Source organism: Gekko japonicus, unplaced genomic scaffold (genome assembly GCF_001447785.1).
Source record: "Gekko japonicus isolate JY-2015 unplaced genomic scaffold, Gekko_japonicus_V1.1 scaffold729, whole genome shotgun sequence".
Lineage (NCBI taxonomy): Eukaryota > Metazoa > Chordata > Lepidosauria > Squamata > Gekkonidae > Gekko > Gekko japonicus.
Genome location: NW_015175378.1, coordinates 391,384 through 415,092, shown reverse-complemented (window position 1 = coordinate 415,092; position 23,709 = coordinate 391,384). Strand labels below are relative to the sequence as shown.

The following is a 23,709-nucleotide window of genomic DNA, read 5'->3' as shown; positions in this document are numbered from 1 at the left end:
CGGCCCCCCCCCCCCCATAGCTAGCAATCTGAAACAGTCCAGTGGAGCCTGAGCAGTGGGTGTTGCCTTCTGACACGCTGCCGGTGATGTCAGGGGGCATGGCATATGCAAATGTGCTAATGAATTATGCTAATGAGCTCCTGCACCTCTTTTTCTACGAAATGACCCCTGCACATATGTATCTAAGTGCCATCAAGTCACAACCAACTTATGGTGACTCCAGCAAGCAGCTTTCAGGGCAAGTAAGACGCAGAGATGGTTTGCCATGGCCTTCCTCTGCAGAGAGCTCCTCGGTGGTCTCCCATCCGACCCTGCTAAGCTTCCGAGATCTGACAGGATTAGTTAGGTTAGGCCCAAGAACCACAGAGTCTGACCTAGAGCCAGCATGGTGTAGTGGCAAAGAGCAGTGGACTGTAATCTGGAGAACCGAGCTTGATTCCCCATTCCTCCACATGAAGCCTGTTGGGTGATCTTGGGCCAGCCACAGTTCTCTTAGAACTCTCTCAGCCCCACCTACCTCACAAGAGGACAGTTGTAGGGGGAGGAAGAAAAAGGCAATTGTTAGCTGCTTTGAGACTCCTTAGAGTAGAGAAAAGTGGGGTATAAAACCAACCCTTAGAATCTCAGAATCATAGAGTTGGAAGGGATCTCCAGGGGCATCTAGTCCAACTCCCCTGCACAATGCAGGAAATTCACAAATACCCCTGTTCTATGCCCAGAAGAGGGAGGGAGCCTCTCCAGGACCCCTGGCCAAACTGGCCTGGAGAAAATTGCTTCCTGACCCCAAAGTGGCGATTGGCATTTCCCTGGGCATGTAAGAAGGGGCCATGAGAACTAAGCACTGATACAACAACCCTCCCTGCCTCTCATGATCTGCCTAAATTCACAGAATCAGCATTACTGTCAGATGGCCATCTAGCCTCTGTTTGATAAACTCCAAAGAAGGAAAGCCCACCACCTCCCGAGGGAGCCTGTTCCACTAAGGAACCGCTCCAACTGTTCTTCTCCTTCTTCTTCTTAAATGGTCTGAGGCAGCTTCCCTGAGGAAATGGGGCTAGGGAGGTATGCTTTGGCGTCCTGTGAGAATGTTATGGCAACTTGCCCACAACTGGTAGCATCTTCTCCAGAATCTTTTCTGGAAGACAAGGAACGCATTCGAAAACAAGTGAAGAAGAAGAAGAAGAGATTGGATTTATACCCCACCCTTCACTTGGAGTCTCAGAGCGGCTTACAAACTCCTTTCCCTTCCCCTCCCCACAACAGACACCCTGTGAGGTGGGTGGGGCTGAGAGAGCTCTTGACACAAACTGCTCTTTTTCAAGGACAGCTGTGCCAGAGCTTGTGACTGACCCAAGGTCACATCAGCAGGTGCAAGTGGAGGAGTGGGGAATCAAACCCGGTTCTCCCAGATTAGAGTACGCACACTTAACCACGACACCAAACTGCTTCCCTCTCAGTCTGTGATTTCCCCCTCAGTGTCAGTTTAAGAAGCTCATTCCAAAGGAAGCGAGACACTTGAGCGCCTTCTCCCTGGCGTGGGTTCTCTCGTGTTTCATGAGGTGCGACTTCTGTATGAAGGTCTTCTCGCAGGCCGAGCACTTGTACGGCTTCTCGCCCGTATGGGTCCTTTGGTGGACAGTGAGGTTTGCATTCTGGCTGAAGCTCTTGCCACAGGCCGAGCACTTGTAGGGTTTCTCCCGGGTGTGAATCCTCTCGTGGACAATCAGCTGGCAGGTGCTTCTGAAGTCCTTTCCACAGATGGAGCACTTGTGTGGTTTCTCTCCCGTGTGGATCCTCTCGTGGAAAACCAGGTCCGACCTCTGCCGAAAGCACTTCCCACAATAAGAGCACTGGTGGGGTTTCTTCTTCCTGCTATGGATCTGTTGGTGCCTCTTCAGGTGGTCCTTGCGACTAAGGTTCTTCCCGCACTCGGTGCATTGGTATAGCGCTTCCTGAACATGGGTGATCTCATGTTTAACAAACTCTGAGCCTGGCTTAGGACCCTCCTCAGACACTCCAGGTGAACTTTGCTCGTGTGGCTGTGGACGTCTCTTGAAGGCCTTATCATCTGAAGGAACCAAGTAGGGCTGGTCACCTGATTGTATCTTTGGACCGTATTCAAGCTCAGAAGCATCCGAGCGCATGGGACCCTGGGGGAAATCTTCTCTGGGTCTTTTGGGGAATGGTTCCACCTGCTCTGGGCTCTCCAATAGATGTTTTTGTGCTTCACCCTCACAGACTTGTCCGTGTTCTGCCGGAATGAAGAAGACAACATGTGACATCAATCTCTCTTCAGAGAAATCTGTGACATTTTTTCTTTCAAGGAGCTCAGAGCAGCAAACAGCTCTCTCTTCTCCATTCTATCCTCACAACAACCCTGAAAGGTTAAGCTGACAGTGAATGGCTTGGCCAGCAGGATCATCCATAGGACTGCCACTTACCTGGTGGGGGTGGGAGAACTCCAGCCCTCAGCTCCCATTGCCTGCTGGTCAGGGCTTTTTTTGTAGAAAAAGCCCAGCAGGAACTCATTAGCATAATAGGCCACACCCAACAGCAGAAACTCATTAACATATTAGGCTACAGCCCCAACATCACAGCACATTAGCATATTAGGCCACACCCCATGCCTCCCCTTCGTTTGCCTGCGTGCCCCACAATTGCGGGGAGCCCGAGCAAGCCGGCCCTTGGACAGGCCAGGGGAGGCACAGGGAGGCATTTAAATGTCTCCCCGATCCTTCCAGGGCCCCCCCTGGCCCGCCCGCCTTGGAGTCGCTGGGGGGAGGGTCACTCTCCAGGCCTTCCCTCTGTAGCCACGCACGCAGATGTTTTGGCTGTAGTGGGTGTGGCCAACTTTGAAGCCAGCCGGAACTCCGTTCCTGTGCCTTCCTGCCCAAAAATAGCCCTGCTGCTTCTGCTCAGGTTGCCACAGGAGAAAAAAAGCATTGCTACAGGCACAACAGCATGATGTCACCACCAGGAGAATCTGGAAGTGATGTCATGCCGCTCCAGGAATTGCTGGACACTCTATGGTTTTACCTAGAGAGGTGCAATGTCAATTCCAAGTTTTCCCCAGAAATGGCATAATGCCATCATGCAGTGTGGCGCCCCCTAAATTCCAACTGGAATCTGCTGGCTGGCAACCCTAATCATCCGGTGGGAGTCATGGCAGAGGATGGACCAAATCTGTTCCAACCAAACCTTCTTCTTAATACCCTATTTCTTCCTAACTTGGAGAGGGTCGTCATGTTGGTCTGCAGGAGAACAGCTAGACTGGGGTCCTGTAGCTCCTTAGAGACCAACAAGATTTTTGGAGTATACGTTTTCGAGAGTCAAAGCTCCGTTCATGGGTTACCTTATCTGATGAAGAGAGCTTTGACTCCTGAAAGCTTATACCCAAAAAAAACGTGTTGGTCTCTAATGTATTAATGGACTTGAATCTGGAATTTACATGCAGAATGAACACAAACAAAAAATACCAGAAATGTCAACACAATACCAATATCCTATTGAACTACTGAACAAACTATTGATCTTTAAAATTTTGTATTCCTTTTTACACACACACATATGAGAATAGGTGCCCCAGAACCCCCTTAATGGAGGAGATGAGTAACTTTACAGAGGCCCCAGTCACACAGCAAAGTTGCCGCGAGAGAGGCACGGATGGTGGGCGGATTATCCGGGCGCGATCACACCCCAACATCTGGGAAGTGGAGCGCACCCGTGGCTTACCGGCAACAATGTGAGTTAAAAAACTAGTACCTCCAAGCTACTAGTAAACGTTTGCCACGGGCTGCCTCCAGACGCCCATGGTGTGATCGCGCCGGCACGCGGCATTCCCCTCCGGTCCCTCATTTACCCGCCGGCACTGAGGGAAAGACCGGTGGTGTGCCGCCGGCGCATCTGATCACGTAATCGCGGATCAAACTACGCGGGGGCAATTAGCCACGCCCCCCCCCCGCGGTATCTGGTTGTGTGCCGCCGGCACGTCTGATCACGTAATCGTGGATCAAACTGTGCCGGGGCAATTAGCCACGCCCCCCGCGATATCTGGTGGTGTGCCGCCGGCGCAACTGATCATGTAATCGCGGATCAAACTGCGCCAGGGCAATTAGCCACGCCTCCCCCCGCGATATCTGGCCCGTGTGACCGGGGCCGGTCATTTCTAAATGTCCAGAGATAGAGGCACAAGGAATGGGACTTACCCCACAAGCTGGCATCACCTCCCCTTTTGGCCTCTGTGCACAGCTGTCTCGCCTTGGTTTCAGACAGAGTCTGTCCTGCTTCAGAGAAACTCACCGCTGCCTCCAAATAGGGCATCAGCAACTGAAATGACAAAAAGGTCCCTTTCTGAGAAGGGGGGCATGCAGCTTGAACTGTGCAACAGTGGAATCAGCTGCCTAGGGAGGTTGTGGGGTCGTCCCCCCCCCTCCCACTGGCAGTCTTGAAGCAGCGTCTGGACAAACCCTTGTCAGAGATACTCTAGGCTGATCCTGCACTGAGCAGGGGGTTGGACCAGATGGCCTGTATGGCTCCTTCCAACTCTGTGATTCTATGATTCTATTATTCTTGGTGGGTAAAATGGCCTAGTCCTCACCTGGAAATTGAAACTAAACCTAAGCTGATGCAACAGTATCCAGTCTCCCAGTGGACATCACTGTCGTCCCTTCCTGCCTTCTGGTGTCTTCCAAGCTGACAAAATTTAAATTCGTCCTCAGGACAGGGACCCTTAAAAGACCATGCTGATCAAGGGCTTGCGCGCTCTCTCTCTCTCTCTGTCTCTCTCTCTCTCACACACACACACACACATTATTTATTAATAATGTTAGCCGCCCTGAGCCCATTTTGTTAGCCGCCCTGAGCCTGTTTGCGGGTTGGGCAGGGTATAAATATAATAAATAAATAAATAAATAAATATTATACTCAGGGGTCATTTCCTGCAGGAGCGGACAGGAATGGAGCTCCGGCAGTAAAGAGCCCAAGGGGCGGGTACATGCAACAAGCCCCACCCCCTGCTCCCAGCAGCCCTCAGTCAGAGCAAGAAGCAGCCAGGTAAGTTGCAGAGCTCCCCTCGGCCCAAAACAATCCAGTGGCACCTTTAGGACCAAGTTTTACTCAGGTACAAGCTCTCCCTCCTCTGCAAGGACAGATCTGCACGTTCCACCCCCCCCCCAATAGCTAGCAATCCAAAACAGTCCAGTGGAGCCTGAGCGGTGGGTGTTGCCTTCTGACACACTTCCGGCGATGTCAGGGGGTGTGGCATATGCAAATGAGATATGCAAATGAGTTATGCTAATGAGCTCCTGCACCTCTTTTTCTACAAAATGACCCCTGATTATACTTCATTTATACCCTATCTTTCTCTCCAGTGGGAACCCAAAGTGGCTTACCTCGTCCTCCTGTCCTCCATTCTATCCTCACAACAACCCTTTGAGGTAGGTTAGACCGAGAGTGTGTGATTGGCCCAAGGTCAACCAACAAGCTTACATGACACAAGTCAGGATTCAAACCTGGGTCCCACACATCCTAGTCCTACAGTGTAACTACTACACCATGCTGGCTCTCCTTGCTGGAGCTTCCTCTTATCTCTCTCTGAGCCGTTAACTTCACTGAGTGACCACTAGTATTTTAGAATGCTTAGGAAAAGTGCTGGCTATCCACTTTCCCCTGCTGTACAAAATTTTCTAAAGTTCTATCTTGTCTAAGGCTTACCATTTCCTTGGTAGGGCACTGCCCTTCACCAATCCACGTAGCGACTGAGGCAGGCTGAGGTATTAAATGGCAGTGTTGCATGTGCCATTATGTCACTTTCAAGGAAAACCCAGAAGTGATTGCAGGCAATTCTTGAAATCGCCGGAGTTTCTGGTGATTCCTAGAGCTACCCGTCGTCAGGGGTCATTTCGTAGAAAAAGAGGTGCAGGAGCTCATTAGCATAACTCATTAGCATAACTTATCTGCATATGCCACACACCCTGACATCACCGGAAGTGTGTCAGAAGGCAACACCCACCGCTCAGGCTCCACTGGACTGTTTTGGATTGCTAGCTATGGGGGGGGGGGGGAACGTGCAGATCTGTCCTCGCAGAGGAGGGAGGGCTTGTACCTGAATAAAACTGGGTCTTAAAGGTGCCACTGGACTGTTTTGGAATGGGGGAGGGGAGCTCTACAACTAACCTGGCTGCTTCTTGCTCTCACTGAGGGCTGCTGGGAGCAGGGGGTGGGGCTTGTGGCATGTGCCCGCCCCCTGGGCTCTTTACTGCCGCTGTGCGCTCCTGCAGGAAATGACCCCTGCCCGTCGTAACTTCTGGCCTGGAAACCCTAAATTCTTGTCTTCAAGGAGCCATCATTTAGAACCCGTTCACCAGAACTAAAGTTTTTACAAACCATAAGCAGCATCCCTTTTTAGAACTGTCTGGGTCAAAAAAGGTAGTTTATCTCCAGTCTTACTTTACTGTGGATCACTCACAAACATCACGATGAAACTGTCTCACCTGTTTATTCCTGCTCTTGCTGCTTCAGCAGAAAGTCCTCAGCCAGGGCCACCGCCTGAACACCGGTCTCCGGCCCTCGTTCCCTCACCCAGCTCTGCATTTCCTGGGGTAAGATGGTCAGAAGCTGTTCCAGGACCAGCAGCTCCAAGATCTGCTCCTTGGTGTGTTTCTCTACCCTCAGCCAACCGTGACAAAGTTCCCAGAGCCGGCTGTAAGCCCCTCTCGGCCCCTCGGCCTCCTGGTAGCGGAAACACCTGAAATATTGGCGCATCCTTTCTCTCCTCATGGCATCCCCTCGTAAAAGGGCAGCCTTCACTTTCCCATAATCCTCTCTGTCTCTGGGATCTAGCCTGCTAAAGGCCTGCTCAGCTTCTCCGCTGAGGGCTGGCAGGAGTCGGGTCACCCACTCTTCTCTGGGCCACCGGCAGGCTTCGGCCACTTCTTCGAAGGAAGCCAGAAAGGCCTTGGTGTCATCCCAGGGAGAGGTCTCCTCTGGTGTCAGTGGGGCTCCCCAGCCTGACTGAGGGGACTCCACGGTCTTCAGAAAATCCTGCAACTGGTCTTCCCATTGCTGAAACTGTCTCTCATCCTGTTCACGTTTAATATGTTCCCCCGGTCTCCTCTGCAGGAATTCCTGGATACTCCCAGCCTGGTGGACATGAGATTTTCCTGCTCCTTCGAATTTTCCCTTCAGCCTGGAGCTTGCCAACTCTTGCTCTTCCATTTTCATCCTGGCCACCTTGTGACTGATCCTGTAGCAATAGCCTCTCACCATATCACAGGATCTACGTGGTAAAGAGGAACAACTTAGAAGTCGATCAAGACAGGTAGCCATGTTAGTCTGTAGCAGCAGAAAAGGGAGCTGCGGTGGCTCAAGTGGTTAAGACGCTGAACTGCAGGCTGTGGAAGGTCAGTAGTTCAACAGTTCGAGACCCGAGTGCCGCATGATGGAGTGAGCTCCCATCTCTAGTTCCAGCTCCTGCCAACCTAGCAGTTCGAAAGCAAGACATTGGAAGTAGATAATTAGGGACCACTTCGGTGGGAAGGTAACAGCGTTCCGTGCGCCTTGGTGTTTAGTCATGTCGGCCGCATGACCACGGAAACGTCTTCAGACAGCGCTGGCTCTTCGGCTTTGAAACAGAGATGAGCACCGCAACCCTAGAGTCGGACTCGACTGGCTTTCGAGCAAGGGAACCTTTACCTTTAGCAGCAGAAAAGAGCAAGTAGCATCTTATAAGTGAGAGGGACCTCTCTGAACATTTGGAAGCTTTGGATAAGGATATTCATAAACAATTCTTAGAATTAAAAGATGTCAAACTCCACAAATATCAGAGAGACTTGAAGGATTATGAAGAAGGTAGGGTCTGTGATTGTCTATCACAGAGAAAAACTGGCAATAGCAAGAAATCTGTCTCTTTTGATACCACCTTAAATACCAGTTCGGAGTATGAGAGCAGTGTACATCCAGAGACAACCTCGGGACAGAGAACTAGCCAGAACAACTCCCACCATTCTATTTTGAAAAGAAACAACAATTTTTTAGGACAGGACAGGGAATTAAGGTCAGGAAAGAGGTTCACACCTCAAGAATACAGACCCAGATACAAGAGGAGAGGCCAGACAACCCACAGGTAGTCAGTCTGTCCAAAGTCCAGCTGACAGAGCTAGAACTTTCAATATTAAGTAAAGGCCTGTCCTTTGTTCCTACACCTCCACGTAATACATTTCAACTTATGGTGGAAATACAGAGTATGTTTAGAAAGATTAGACTAGCTGATTTCTTTAAAGATCATACTGAAAACAGGGTTCCAGAGTCCAGCATTTATAGTTTAAAACCCAAGTCTACCTTCAATCCAGCTACTAAAAATCCTAGACTTGTAGCTTTTCAGGAATTGGTATTAGAGGAAATACAGAATTTGGAACAGAAAACGTTATCAGTTTGGCATAATTTGAGTAGGATGGAACATCAAGCCTTAAAACAGTTAGAGCAAAGAAAAGACATTATTATCAAACCAGCTGATAAGGGAGGGGCGATGGTTGTCTGGAGCAGAGAGGACTATATTACTGAAGTCTATAGACAACTGAATAATACAGCTCATTACCAAAAGGCCAAAGAAAATCCATCAAAGATCATTAAGAAAGATATACAGGACATGTTAGAGGAAGGTCTAGCAGAAGGTTACATTGATAAAACTAGACATGACTACCTCCTGAATTCAGAAGAAAGGGTGCCACAATTTTACCTTTTACCAACAATTCAAAGGCACCAGTCCTGTCCCTGGTAGATCTATAGTTTCAGGATGTGGGTCCATTTTAGAACCCTTGGCCCAATATTTGGACCTCTTTCTTAAGCCCTTTGTACATACCACACACTCATATCTAAGAGACACCATGGATTTCCTTAACCACATTAATGATTTGCAGTTACAGACAGAGGAAGTTATTTTTGCCACTCTAGATGTAGTTTCATTATACACTAACATTCCCCAGGATGAGGCTTTAGAAGTTTTATGGGATGTATTAGACCGTAGGACGGGGCAGCCCGTCTATTAAAATACAGAAGGAGCATTTTAGAGGCCTCTATTTCCCCACGGCCCTTCCTCGAGTTTTCTTTGACACTAATGCAAACAACGTAACTTGATCAAATGTACTTTTATTTTTAACAAACAGCAGATAAGCAATTCTATCCCCCATTTTGTACTGTACCAATGCATCCTGACTCCCTTTTTTGCCACACCTCTCCCACCTTCTGACAGGGGGATAAGGACTCTGAGATCTCCATTCCTACTTGTCTCTGATGAAGGGAGCTCTTTGACTCTCGGAAGCTTATACCCTGGAAAAGCTTTGTCGATCTTTCAAAGTTATCCATCTGAAATTATATCCCATGCTAACCAACCAGTTCCCCTAGAAAGAAGAATCATCCAATTATCTATACAGTAAGTAATGAACTAGATCAGGGGTGACAAACATAAGGCCTGCGGGCCAGAATTGGCCCATCCGGGGCTCTTATGCACCCTGCGAGCAACTGGTGCAAGGGAGGGAACAGGAGACTTCGGGGGGAGTGGGGGGAGCCACTAGGATTGAGACTTCAACATGGCAGAACAACCTCGTCTGCAGCAGTCAAGAGCATGGGAGCATCTGCCCAGTGCTGCACCACTAGGTCTCCACTGTGCCCACATGGATTTTCATTTGCACCTCCCTCCCAGCCCATGAAGCCTTGCAGTGAGGGTACACCAACTCAGAGCTTACCAGCTGCTGTCCCTTATACAGTTTATATCTTGGTTAAGACGCTGAACTGCAGGCTGTGGAAGGTCAGTAGTTCAGCAGTTCGAGACCCGGGTGCCGCATGATGGAGTGAGCTCCCGTCTCTAGTTCCAGCTCCTGCCAACCTAGCAGTTCCAAAGCAAGAAATTGCAAGTAAATAAATAGGAACCACTTCGGTGGGAAGGAGACAGCGTTCCGTGCACCTTGGTGTTTAGTCATGCCGGCCACATGACCACGGAAACGTCTTCGGACAGCGCTGGCTCTTCGGCTTTGAAACGGAGATGAGCACCGCAACCCTAGAGTCGGATTCGACTGGCTTTCGAGCAAGGGAGACCTTTACCTTTTTACCTAGCATTACATTTTATGGCACACATAGCCCAGCCTGACATTTATGTCAGATCTGGCCCTCGTAACAAATGAGTTCAACGCCTCTGAACTAGTGCAACAGCTTTGACGTATAGTGTATCTTTGACAGGGATTTTCCTTTTTCACCCTTTACCCTCCTGGGTCAGAGAAGACCAAAGACACATTTAATCCAACATCTTTTCCCTCAAAAGCCCACAGGTCTGATGCCTCCAGGAAACCCATAAACAGGGTATGAAGGCAATATCTCTCCTCCCATGAACAAAACTGGGGGGGGGGGGGGGGGGGGGATAAATCAAAACATTACAATCATTATGGGATCTTAGTCCTGGTAACATTTTAATATCAACAACAACAATAATGTACAGAAAAATGAACTTGTCCATTTCGACCTCGTGTAATGAAACTGACAAACCTTACAATCATCGAGTCACAGAGTTGGAAGGGGCCAACCAGGCCATCTAGTCCAACCCTCTGCTCAATGCAGGACCAGCCTAGAGCATCCCTGACAAGTGTTTGTCCAGCTGCTGCTTAAAGACTGCCAGGAAGGGGGAGCTCACCACCTCCCTAGGCAGCCAATTCCACCGTGGCACAACTCTTACTGTAAAAAAGTTTTTCCTAATATCCAGTTGGTACCTTTCTGCCCTTAATTTAAACCCATTATTGCAAGTCCTATCCTCTGCTGCCAACAGCTCCCTGCCCTCTTCTAAGTGACAGCTCTTTAAATACTTCAAGAGAGCAATCATGAATTTCATGTCCCCCCTCAACCTCCTGTTCTCCAGGCTAAACATTCCCAAGTCCCTCGGCCTTTCCTCACAGGGCTCGGTCTCCAGGCCCCTGATCATCCTCCTCGCTCTCCTCTGCACCCGCTCCATTCTGTCCACATCCTTTTTGAACTGAATCCCCCACCCAGTCTTGAAACTCACAGGGTAACTTGGACCAGTTTCTCAACCTAACCCACCTCACAAGGTTGTTGTGAGAATAAAATGAGGACGCCATCTGTGTGAAGCAAGGAGGATTTTCCAAGCCTTTTTGATTGCTTTCCTTACCATCAGATCCTCTGACAACACCTTAAAATCAACAGGATTGGAATCTAGTAGCACCTTAGCAACCAACAAGATGTCCAGGGTTTTTGCTTTTGAGAGTCAAAACTCCCTTTGTCACTCTTGACAGCTTATATATTGGAAATCTTGTTCGTCTCTGAGGCACCCTTGGATGTGCATCTAGCTGTCCTACAGCAAACCAACAGGGCTACCCACCTCAAATTAAAATCAATAAACACTATTCTCTTTCTGCCCCTCTCACTCAAGCATATGTCATTTACCAAAGATTTAATTTTGTCGCAGCTATGTATAACAGCATGGGGGGAGCCAGTTTGGTGTAGTGGTTAGGAACACGGACTCTAATCTGGGAGAACCGGGCTTGATTCCCCACTCCTCCGCATGAAGCTACTGGGTGACTTTGGGTCAGTCACTGTTCTCTCAGAGCTGTTCTCTCAGGAGCAGTTCTCTCAGAGCTCTCTCAGCTCCACCTACCTCACAGGGTGTCTGTTGTGGGGAGGGGGAGGGGGAGGAGATTGTAAGCTGCTCTGAGACGCCTTTGGGTAGTGAAGGGCGGCAAGGAGTGACACCTCTTGGGGAAGGGGTGAGACAAAGGAAAGGGGAAGGAGGGTGCAGTCACTTTAACGGTTCGGTGCGTCCTCTGGATCGATGGTGGGAAGGTCTACTTGCTTCTTCTGTTCCTAGCTGGGCCACAGTCTTTGTCTGAGGAGGACTTGTGGGAGAAAGGAATGTGCTTTTCTTCTTCCCTCAGTCCTGGTGGGTTTCTCTTTGTCATTATTCAAACAAACAAAACTCGCTTTATAGCTTAACAAGTCCAGCAAAATTGACAAACATCCCTTCAAGGAGGGGGGAAACCACATATATCACACAAATGACACCTCCCCTCCCCGCTTCCCCCCCCATAAGCACTTCACCCCACATCTCCCATCCACTGAATTTTGACTGCAATGTGAGGGGCCGTGGCTCAGTGGCAGAACTTCTGCTTGGCATGCAGGAGGTCCCAGGTTCAATCCCCGGCATCTCCAGTTAAAAGATCTGGCAGTAGGGAATATGAAAGACCTCTGCCTGAGACCCTGGAGAGCTGCTGCCAGTCTGAGTAGGCAACACTGAACTCGCTGGACCGAGGGTCTGATTCAGTATAAGGCAGCTTCATGTATGGGAAGGGGCCGTTGCTCAGTGGAAGAGCACCTGCTTTGCATGCAGGAGGTCCCTGGTTCAATTCCTGGCATCTCCAGTTAAGAGGACGAGGCAGTCGATGATGTGAAAGCCCCTGAAAGCCTCTTTCCTGGAGACCTGGGAGAGCCGCTGCCAGTCTGAGTAGACACGACTGACCTGGATGGACCAAAGCTCTGATTCAGTTTAAGGCAGCTTCGTGTATGGGAAGGGGCCGTTGCTAGAGTAAAGGTAAAGGTTCCCTTGCTTGAAAGCCAGTCGAATCCGACTCTAGGGTTGCGGTGCTCATCTCCGTTTCAACGCCGAAGAGCCAACGCTGTCCGAAGACGTTTCCGTGGTCATGTGGCCGGCATGACTAAACACCAAGGCGCACGGAACGCTGTTCCCTTCCCACCAAAGTGGTACCTATTTATCTACTTGCAATTTCTTGCTTTCGAACTGCTAGGTTGGCAGGAGCTGGAACTAGAGATGGGAGCTCACTCCATCATGCGGCACCCGGGTCTCGAACCTTCCACAGCCTGCAGTTCAGCGTCTTAACCACTTGAGCCACCACAGCTCCTTGTTGGAGAGAACAGTTCAATTCCTGGCATCCCCAGTTAAAAGGAGGAGGCGGTGATGTGAAAGACCCTTTCCTGGAGACCTGGGAGAGCTGCTGCCAGTCTGACTACTGACCTGGATGGACCAAGGATCTGATTCAGTAGTATAAGGCAGCTTTATGTATGTTCACGTGTGAGGGGTGGGATTTGGGACCATCCCAAATCCCTTACTCCCGCTCGCACTTGCAAATCGCTAACCCTTCTCTGAACCCCAAGTCTACTTCCTCGGAAACGTCGCCTTCGGAGACGGTGCAAAGGAATCCGATTCCCCCCCCCCCCCCCCCCCCCCACACCCCCCCCCCCCCAGCCCTGTCTGTTTCCAGACCCTGAATTCCTCCTTCCCTCGTTCTGCATCTTTCTTTCCTGGGGATGCCAAGTTCCCCCAATCTGGGCGCCTCCCCCCTCCCCGTTTTCTTCCCTCCCTCCCTCCCTCCCTCCCTCCGAAGTTCAGAGTTGTCCCTCACCCCAAACCACACTCTTGGAGCCCGTTTTCGGAGGAGGGGACCGGGCAGGGAGGGGCGTGCAGAATTGACAGCCTCCCGGAATAAGGTAGTTACGCACGACGTGGAGATACACATACCTACGGGGGGGGGGGCAGCTTTCCTCGGCAGTTTCTGCGCCAAATGCTATATTGCAGAGTCAATTTCCCCTTCGGCTCTCCTTTCCTTTTCTCCACTTTGTCATATGGCTTGCTGTGGTTTTATATTGCGTTTGTTCTTAATTTATTTTTTTTTGTTTCTTTGCACTTTCTGTGAAGAGCTCTCTCAGCCCCACCTACCTCCCAGGCAGTGTTCCCTCTAAGCTGAGTTAGTGTGAGCTAGCTCACAGTTTTTCAGCCTCCGGCTCACACATTTTTATCTTAGCTCAGGAAGTAGCCAGATCGCTTGTTCACAACTTTAATGTCAGTCGCTAACATAGTAGATTTTTTGCTCACAAAATTCCACAGCTTAGAGGGAACATTGCTCCCAGGGTGTCTGTTGTGGGGAGGGGAAGGGAAAGGAGTTTGTAAGCCGCTCTGAGACTCCTTTGGGTAGTGAAGGGCGGGGTATAAATCCAATCTCTTCTTCTTGTTGTTTGTTTTTAATAGTTTGATCTTTTCTCCTTCGCCAGATGGGGAAGAAGCTGAGTGCGTAGAGTTGCCAACTTCAGCCTGGGAAATTCCTGGAGGGAGGGACTTCAGCAGGGCATAATGCCATAGAGCGCCCCTCCCCCCAAAGGAACGGTTTTCTCCAGGGCAATCGATCTCTGAAGTCTGGATATCAGAACTCCAGACCCCGCCTGGAGGTTGGCAACCAGAACCAGTGGGGAGGCGCTTCCTGTAGGGAACCCAGCCACCCTGCTCACTGATGGAGGTGGGCAGAACCAGCACATGGGGGCTCTTCTACTTGCTTCTTTCTCCCACCTGCAAACACACCTCTTCTGGGCTTTCATGACCCTGCCCCTCCCCCCGCTGAGGCAAGTGATGCTCTGTCTTCTTGGTGCTTGGGGGGGGGGGGGAGCAACAGTGGGAGGGCTTCTAGTGTCCTGGCCCCACCGCTGGACCTCCTGATGGCACCTGGTATTTTTGGCCACTGTGTGACGGAGTGTTGGACTAGATGGGCCATTGGCCTGGTCCAACATTGGCTTCTCTTATGTTCTTTCTGCTGCACACAAGTTGAAAAATCACAGAGTGGCTCTCCTGGCAGGGGGGATGTTGTGTCCGCTGCTGACCGCTACCAGGGGCCAGCGAACACTCCAGAGCTTGACTCTGGAGTAACCATGGGGACTAGGCTCCTGGTCCCTGTACTGGGGGACCAATGGGACCGTGGCGGGAGATTTAAACCCACCAACGGGACCTAGGGGTGTGTCCCCAGGTATGCATATAGCTGGCCAGCCAGCTGTTTCTCTTTGTCTTTGTAGTGTACCAGTGAACCATGCAGAGTACTGCATCTGTCTCTGCGGGTTTTCCATGCGTTTAACCCACTACACTTTAGGGGGGAAAACCTGAGCTTCCACTCTTTGGAGGGTTTTTTTCCACATGCCTCCTGCTCCTCATTTTCACTTTCTCCCAACCCTCTGGGACACTAGAAGCCCTCCCACTGTTGCTCCCCCCCCCCCAAGCACCAAGAAGTGTCCAACTCATTTGTTAGGAGGGCTGGAACCAACATAAATGTACTGCAAATCCTTTTGAATCAGTACTAGGGGCCGTGTTTCCATTCCAGATCTGCCACGATAAGCCAGGCAGATCTTTCTTCATCATGAAAAAAATTGTTTTAGCAGATTTTTAACTGAATTAAGAGAGCACTGAAAGTGTATTCTTCTAAGCATAGGATGCTGCATGCTTAATATACATATATATATATATTGACATATGGTTTCTCTTATGTCCCCCCGAAAACATTTCAAAACTGGAGTAGGAAGAGAAGTACAGTACAAAGCGGAAGTCGGCAACTGGCAGCTCAGGACCGATTCCAGCCCGTTGGAGGAGGATTGTCTCGTTCAGGGGTGTCAAACATGTGGCCTGGGGGCCGGATCAGGCCCCCGGAGGGCTTTTATCAAGCCCACAGTGGAACAGGCTGTCTTCTGCATCTTCTTCCAGTTCTGCTGCTGCTGCTGCGTCATCGTAGGTTTGCAGCTTACAGATACACACCCGAACAGCATGCTGAAGACTGCAACAGCACAGACATTTTGATGCAACAATTCAGAGCAAGAGGTGTCCGTCAGCAGACACTGTTAAATAAACAAAATATTGCAAGAGTGCTAATGTTTTAAGCATGTTTTTATTTTAAGTAACAAAAAAAAACGTTTGTGTTTGTGTCCTTTATAAAGTTTATATCTCCGCTGCCTGGCATTACATTTTATGACGCACATGGCCTGGCCCAACAAGGTCTCATTTAGGTCAGATCTGGCCCTCATAACAAATGAGTTCGACACCCCTGGTCTAGTTCCTCTGCTGCCAGTCCAAGTTTCTTCTCCTCTGCCTGTCTGGGAAAAAAACCACATAGGGAATTGGGAGAACGAAGGAAGACTGACAAGATAGATGTTGATGGTAACTGCCTCCTTTTGAGTTCTCTGGTGGCCTCCTCACCGGTAGAAGACACAGAAAGTGTGGACAGAACAACATTCCCAAGTATCATTTTCTTCTCCTCTGAGCAAGAAAAGACACAGGAGAACTAAGGTCATTGTGAATGCAGTGATATGGTGGGAAAGATCTCACTGGCCTGTCTAGGGCCAGTTCCAGGGGTGTTTTTTTTGGGGGGGGGGCTGAGCAGACAGTGCCCAGGAGTTCCATCCCATCACCACCAGGGTCCCCCTTCCCCATTCCCTCCTTTTCGCCCTCATACCTGTATTCCCACCACATGCCCATGCATCTTTCATCCGCTTGAAAAGACCCGTCTGCACCATCTTCCCCCCTGGCCGGTGTATGTACCTGGGAATGCTGCTGCCATTGCTATCAGGAGTAGCACTTCTATGCACCATCCACATCTTTCCTCAATGACTCTGGGCACCAGTGTTCCCTCTAAGCTGAGTTACAGTATTTTTAGCCTCCGGCTCACACATTTTTGTCTTAGCTCAGGAAGGGATGGCTCCAGAGCAAACTAATTCATGCAGTAGCCAAATTGCTCACTCACCACTTTAATGCCAGTAGCTCAGAAAGTAGAATTTTTGCTCACAAGACTCCACGGCTTAGAGGGAGCTTTGCTGGGCACTTGGGAGAATGGGCACAGGTGGGTTCCAGGGGAGGTGTGTTAATGGGGGTCAGCAGCAGTGGGCCTCCCCAGAAGTCCTGGGACCCGCCCCACCTGAACATATGCTGACGCCAGCCCTAAGTCCATCACGAGGAGCTAGCAGATTCTCCCTAGTTTATCCCGCCACCAGCACTGGCTCTTGAGAGAAAATTACTAGCTGCTCAGAGACTTAAACAAAGGCAAAGAAAACAGTATCATGTAATTTCAGTCGGAAAGTTTGGACACCTATGAAGCTGCCTTATACTGAATCAAACCACTGGTCCATCATGGTCCAATACTGTCTACTCAGACAGGCAGTGGCTCTCCAGGGTCTCAAGCAGAGGTCTTTGACATCACCAATGGCCCAGTCCTTTTAACTAGAGAGGCTGGGGATTGAACCTGGGACCTTCTACACACCAAGCATTTGCTCAACTACTAAGCCACAGCCCTAAGAGATGAAATCAGCACAACTAAAAACCTCCCAATGTTTTCCACACTGCCCCCCCCCCAACCTAGAAAAGTCAGCAAATTGCAAAGAGGTGCAGGTCTGATTCCTGTTATACAGGAAAGGAATGGCCTGAATTGCGTGGCCTGAACTTGCCTGGGCTGTCCCCAAATGCACGTCCCAAATTTGCAAGGGCCGTCCTGAACTTTCAGACCACACACTGACAAGTTCTGGTTTCCTTTTCATGCCTTGAGCTGATAAGAGCTCTTATCCAAAACAGGCCCAAATCCCAAACAGGATTGAGGTTACAGACGAAACATCTTGTTCCTTTTTCTCTTTAATGAACATTCTGAATACATTTTTCCTCCCCCCACAAATAAGTCACTCACGGGCAAATCTCCAAAAATGTTTCAGCTCACGGTGGAGCTTCCCCCGCGTTCGGAAGCTGTGCTATACGGGTTCTCGCTGGAATGGACTCTGCGATGCCTGCTGAGGCTGAACTTCTGCCGGAAGCTTTTCCCACAGTCTGCGCACTCGTACGGTTTCTCTTCCGTGTGAGTCCTCTGGTGGCGGTTGCGGTCTGAGCTGCAGATGAAGGTCTTCCCGCACTCTGAGCATTTATACGGCTTCTCTCCGGTGTGAATCCGCTCATGGGTGGCAAGGCCGGAGCTGTAAAGAAAGCACTTCCCGCACACCAAGCACTTGTGGGGCTTTCCCCTCTTCCGCATTCTCTTGTATTTCATGGAACTCCCGCTGTGGCCGAAGCTCTTCCGACAAGCACCGTAGGCATTGTGTCTCTTGCTGGTATGGATCCTCTGCTGGACTGCCATTCCTCCCAGGTCTATGTAGCCCCCTCCATAAGGAACAGATCCATCCATGATCTCCCCCAGGTGGGTTTCTTGCTGGAACTTGACTCTTGGCAGATCTGCAGGGGCATTTACCTGAACACCACACTGGGGGCCTGCTTCTTCAGTGTTTTCCATCGCTGTTTCGAATAATCCAGCTCTCTCTGGGTTTTCTGGTGCTGATTTCTCTCCCTGATTTACAGTCAACCACCCCTGGCCTGCAGAAGGTATAAGAAAACCAAGCATGGACGGCTTCAAAAAGGAATTAGATAGGCATATGGAGCAGAGGTCCATCAGTGGCTATTAGCTATTATAGGGGCTCTGGGGCAAGTGATGCTCTGTCTTCTTGGTGCTTGGGGGGGCCAACAGTGAGAGGGCTTCTAATGTCCTGGCCCCACTGGTGGACCTCCTGATGGCACCTGGTATTTTTGGCCACTGTGTGACAGAGTGTTGGACTAGATGGGCCTTTGGCCTGATCCAACATTGGTGTCTCTTATGTTCTTATGTTAACCCAAACAGGATTTATGCTCTCCACTGGAGAAAACTTTAAGTTGAAACAAAGGCATTAGGAAGAAGGAGAAGAACCCAGTGGCTACTTTCCCTTTGACCTTGTGGGAAAGTTGACTGGTAAGGACAACCTCTGTCATGGCACCAAACTCTGGAACTCTCATCTGTCCCCTTCTGTTGCCCTCTTCTGCCAGTGGGCGAAGACATTTTTGATTCATTCAGCATTCCTTCAATGACCCCTCCCCTTCCTATGGCAGCCATTTTGTTTTTATGTTTTGTATGTTATTTTATTTCGTATGTATTGTTTTTACGTTTTATCTGTATTTGAACGATGTAGTTATTATTTTATAATAAAATACAATACATTATTATTATGTTATAATAAAATATAATTATTTTAATGATGTGCGTTCGGGAGGAGAGTTGAGTTTAATGGATACAAAATGTGATTTTATCTTGTGTATTTTAAACTGTTAGCCGCCTTGGTGGCCCTTATACGGGCAGAAAAGCGGGAGACAGATTTTGTAAATCAAATAAAATAAAATAATAAAAAAGTAAAATAAAATCGGCCCAGTCAAGTAATTTTGTAATCCCCCACAAGTCTCTGTGAGGAAGGAGGAATATAAAAGCCTACGGAAGAACATGCAGAGACTTTTCCAGGGAGCAAGTACTGTAATTCAAAATAGTCTGGTAAAAAATTATGAATAGTTTAAATAATTCTTAAGTGATTCATCAAATAAATTTTAATTGGCAAATTCATTTCATCGGCATGTATTTGCATATGAATAAGAAACATACCGAAAGAGCATACTGTGTTTGAGATCTGGGTCCTCAGTCTTTATCAGCCTGTGGACTCCTTTGGAATTTTGACAGGGGGTTGTAAATGCCACACCAAAATGGGTGCCACGGGGGCAGTGCCGAACTCAAAATGGGTGCCATAGGAAGCAGAGCCAAACACAATACTTTCCTCCTTGTTTTTGTGAAAGAATCACAGAAGGAGAATAATAAGAAATGAAGGAAACACTGGGGTGGGGAGGGAACAAAAAAAAGCCTGAAGGTGTAATGGAGCCACACACTGACTGAGAAAATAAACCAAGATCGATAGCCATGTTAGTCTGTCTGCAGCAGTGAAAAACAGCAAGAGTCCAGTAGCACCCTAAACACTAACAAAAGATGAGGCAGGGGATGAGCTTTCATGAGTATCTGAAGAAATGAGCTGTGACTCACAAAAGCTCACACCCTGCCACATATTTTGTTAGTCTTTAAGGTGCTCCTGGACTCTTGCTCTTTTATACTCACTGAGGAAAGTCCAGCCACTGTAGAAACCCCTTTTGTTTGAATGAGGACAGTCAATAACAAGCCCTGTCTTACAATTGCTCCACCTACTTTCTAAAAAGCTGAGTAGGTGCTAGTGAACTTTACATGTTTTTCTACATTTTCTGAGCTCCCTCACGGGCCACTGCTGAGGTCAGACCAGGAAGGAGCTTCAGAGCATCCCAGATCACAAGCATAAAAGGGACCCTTCCTTACCCAGAAGGCGGGCAACTCCATCGTCTTCCTCCTTGGCCTCAGCACACAGTTGGGGGTCAAAGCCTGATGGAGGCTTCTCGGCTTCTGAGAAACTCACAGCCACCTCCCCTAACGGCATCAGCACCTGCAACAAGAGTAAAGTCATAAGAACAACAGAAGAGCCCTGCTGGATCAGACCAGTGGTCCATCTGGTCCAGCATCCTGTCTCACTCAACGGTCCTTTTCAGGACACAAAGACAGTGCTAAAGGCCATTTTTGGACAATAGACGTCTTCATGAAATGGTGGAAGAAAAGTTAATCACCACGATCAACTGTTCAAGACAGACAGATGGGCAACAGTCTCACTCCAGAGGGCAGAGCAACTCTTTACGTCTCCTCTTGAGGTAGGCAGAGCCGACATCCCCACATCAGGGCCCCAAATACCACAGTGGAACCGTCTTACCTGTTTCTCCTGCCTCTTGGCCTCTTGCCGCATCTGCAGGAACTCCTCAGCCAAAGCCACGGCTTGGGCACAGCTCTCAGGGCCCTGCTCCTTCACCCAGCTCTGGACCTCTGGGGGCAGGACAGCCAGGAACTGCTCCAGGATCAGCAGCTCCAGGATCTGCTCCTTGGTGTGTCTCTTGACTTTCAGCCACCGGCCGCAAAGCTCCTGAAGCCTGTGGTAAGTCCCTCTCGGCCCCTCGACCTCCTGGTAGCAGAAATGGCGGAAGTGCTGGCGCAGCTTCTCCCGACAAATGGTGTCCCCCTTCAAGATGGCTGCCTTCACCTTCCTGTAATCCTCTCTGTCTCGGATTGGCAGCCTGCTGAAGGCCCACTCGGCCTCGCCGCTCAATGCCGGCAGGAGTCGGGTCGCCCACTCTTCCCTGGGCCACCGGCAGGCTTTGGCTACTTGCTCAAAGGAGGCCAGAAATCCCTTCGCATCCTCCCAGTGGACTGACTCGTCCGGTGACTGTAGAAGCTCCCAGTCTGAATGAGGGGACTCCACCGTCTTCAGGAATCCCTGCCACTGGACCTCCCAGCGCTGAAGGTGACCCTCGTCTGGTTCTTGCTTAACTTCACTTATGGGGATCCTTTGCAAGAATTCTCGGATACTCTCAGCTTGGTTGACATGAGGGGCTTTCTCTCCATTGTGGGATCTCATCCCTGGCTCTGTACCTCGCACCTCCATTTTCATTGTTGGCTAGAAAAGAAGGATGAAACAGGAGATTAGAATTTTCTAAGCAGCGTCAAATGCTTTCCCCCCAGGAGAAAAGCCTCGTACACTGGAACAAGAATGAAAATCAACAGAGGCAAACAGTCCATCTTTGGCCACGTGCATCTGAATGTGTATCCATTCTAAAAAAAATATTTATTAAATCAATGTGCACATAACATTCTTGGTTTAAAATGTTCAACCATCATTAAGAAGCAAAATATAATACGGAACTACTAACACAGAGTGTTGGACTAGGATCTGGAAGACCTGGGTTCCAGTCCCCATTCATGCCATGGGAATTCGCTGGGTGACCATGGGCAAGTCACACTCTTTCAGCCTAACCTACCTCACAGGGTTGTTGTGAGAATAAAATGAGCAGAGAGGAAGGTTATAAGATGCTTTGGTTTTCCATTGGGCAGGAAGGTGAGGTACAAATGAATTTAATAAATAATAAATAGCAGCAACAGCATTAATACAATTACTTTCCTGATGCAAACAGAGTAAAACAGCTGAAAGAAGCAACCAAACATACCCCTTGAAGGAACAGAACTGAATAAAACAACTGTTGAGGCAGAGTGGTATAGTGATTGGGATGTTGGACCAGGCTCTGGGACACCCAGGTTCGAATCCCCACCCTGCCACTTATGGTTCCTGGGTACCCTTGGGGCATTCAAGCTTAACCTATCTCACTGGGCTGTTGTGAGGATAAAACAGAGGAGTGGAGAATGGTATAAGCTGCTTAGGTCCCAAGCAGTGTTCCCTCTAAGCTGAGTTAGTGTGAGTTATCTCATAGTTTTTTAGCTACTGGCTCACACGTTTTTGTCTTAGCTCAGGAAGGAGGGCTCCAGAGCAAACTAATTTATGCAGGAGCCAAATCGCTTGCTCATAACTTTAATGCCAGTAGCTCACAAAGGAGAATTTTTGCTCACAAGACTCCACAGCTTAGAGGGAACATTGGTCCCAAGTGAAGAGAAAGGGGAGATACAGATGAAGTAAAATAAAATAAATAAATACAATTTAAAAATGACCCAGGTGCCAAACAAAAGATAATTATGCCAGAAGAAAAGCCAACCACTTGAGTCAGCTTTCACCCTGTCGACATAGGAATCAGGTTGCCTTTTACTCCCCTGCAGAATTGAGAATTCAGGGGTTTCAGAGGATGTCCCAGACAGGAGGAGGAGGAGGAGGAGGAGGAGGAGGAGGAGGAGGAGGGACTTCCCCCCCCCCCAATCTAGAAGAAGCAGCAAAAAAAAGAGGCTTTGCTAGAAAGGGGGAGGGTACAGTTGCAGAGCTCTTTCCTCCTTCTCCAGATCTCCTCCTCTAGGGAACCCAGCGCCACCCCGCTAACTGACCGGGGGAGGGAAGAGCAAGGCTTCTGTGCTTCCTTTTCTCTCCGCCCTGCAAATACGTCTCACCTCCGCTTGCATGCCCCCCACACCCCTAGCCAGCACCCTCCTCTCTCGTTTCTGCAGCACAGAAGTTGGGGGAAATCAGAGCGGATCCTTCGGTGGGGGGGCGGGAAGCTTCCACTGTTTTGGTTCTCCCCCCCCCCGCCTCCTGCTCACCATTTTTACTTCCTCCGACCCTCTAGGAAGAGGATTTTTATGACTTTAACCCAATAATTGCCAAAAATGTGTCCCTGTAAGGCGGAAGGGGAAGAGTTGATTATAGAAAAGCGGCAAAAGCCGTCTGAATAACCCAGCTTGACCCGGGCTTGGGAGCTAACCAGGGTCAGGCACGGTCAGTACTTGGATGGAAGACAGTCAAAGGTGCATATTGCCAACCTCCAGGTGGGACCTGGGGATCTCTAGGTATTACCCCCCCCCATGCTCCACCCCCCACAAAATCTCTAGGCGTTTCCCAACCCAGAGCTGGCAATTGGCAAACCTACTAGGGTTGCCAAACTCTAGTCTCCTAGAATTATAATGGAACGTAAGCGAAGCCATGTTGGATCAGGCCAATGGCCCATCCAGCCCAACACACACAGAGGGGCTTCTTGATGCCTGGTAGATAACTCACTGAAGATGTTGACTAAGGGCGCCACTGCAATAAAAAAGGCAAATGCTGTGTTGGGGTTTATTAGGATGGGGGCTGAAAACAAATCAGCCAGTAATATAATGCCCCTGTATAAATCTATGGAATGCTGCGTACAGTTCTGGTCATGGCACTTCAAAAAAGATATAGCATTGGAAAAGGTGCAGAAAAGGGCAACTAAAATGATTGAAGGGACAGAATAGCTTCCCTTTTAAGAAAGGTTTAACAAGTGGGAGCTTTTTAGCTTGGAGAAACGAGGACTGAGGGGTGACATGACAGAGGTTTATAAAATTATGCATGAGACAGAGAAGGTAGAAAAATAAGAACTTTTCTTGCTTTCTCACAGTTCAAGAACTTGTGGGCACTTAATGAAATTAATGGGCAGTAGGCTTAGAAGGAAGTGGTGGCAGCTACAAGCATAGACAGCTTCGAGAGGGCATTGGATAAACATATGGGGCAGGGGTCGATCAGTGGCTATTAGCCACAAGGTCCCCCCCC

General features: G+C 49.3%; 3 protein-coding genes across 3 annotated transcripts; all 3 read right to left on the bottom strand.

Moving 5' to 3' along the window:
- Window positions 1–1,474: 1,474 nt before the first annotated feature.
- On the bottom strand, window positions 1,475–4,298 carry LOC107122461 (zinc finger protein 79-like). Its single transcript, XM_015425566.1, has 2 exons — window positions 4,206–4,298; window positions 1,475–2,251 (listed from the first exon to the last, which is right to left on the bottom strand). Exon 2 carries the CDS (start codon window positions 2,142–2,144, stop codon window positions 1,479–1,481), a length of 666 nt encoding a protein of 221 aa, XP_015281052.1. The 5' UTR covers window positions 2,145–2,251; window positions 4,206–4,298; the 3' UTR covers window positions 1,475–1,478.
- A 2,197-nt stretch (window positions 4,299–6,495) lies between these two features.
- Window positions 6,496–13,421, bottom strand: LOC107122452. The gene is made up of 2 exons (XM_015425554.1): window positions 13,413–13,421; window positions 6,496–7,276 (listed from the first exon to the last, which is right to left on the bottom strand). The coding sequence occupies exon 2, from the start codon at window positions 7,264–7,266 to the stop codon at window positions 6,496–6,498; it is 771 nt and encodes a 256-aa protein (XP_015281040.1). The 5' UTR covers window positions 7,267–7,276; window positions 13,413–13,421.
- A 4,073-nt stretch (window positions 13,422–17,494) lies between these two features.
- On the bottom strand, window positions 17,495–22,662 carry LOC107122460 (zinc finger and SCAN domain-containing protein 31-like). The gene is made up of 4 exons (XM_015425565.1): window positions 22,593–22,662; window positions 20,425–21,162; window positions 19,983–20,106; window positions 17,495–18,163 (listed from the first exon to the last, which is right to left on the bottom strand). The coding sequence occupies exons 1-4, from the start codon at window positions 22,602–22,604 to the stop codon at window positions 17,511–17,513; spliced, it is 1,527 nt and encodes a 508-aa protein (XP_015281051.1). The 5' UTR covers window positions 22,605–22,662; the 3' UTR covers window positions 17,495–17,510.
- Window positions 22,663–23,709: the final 1,047 nt, after the last annotated feature.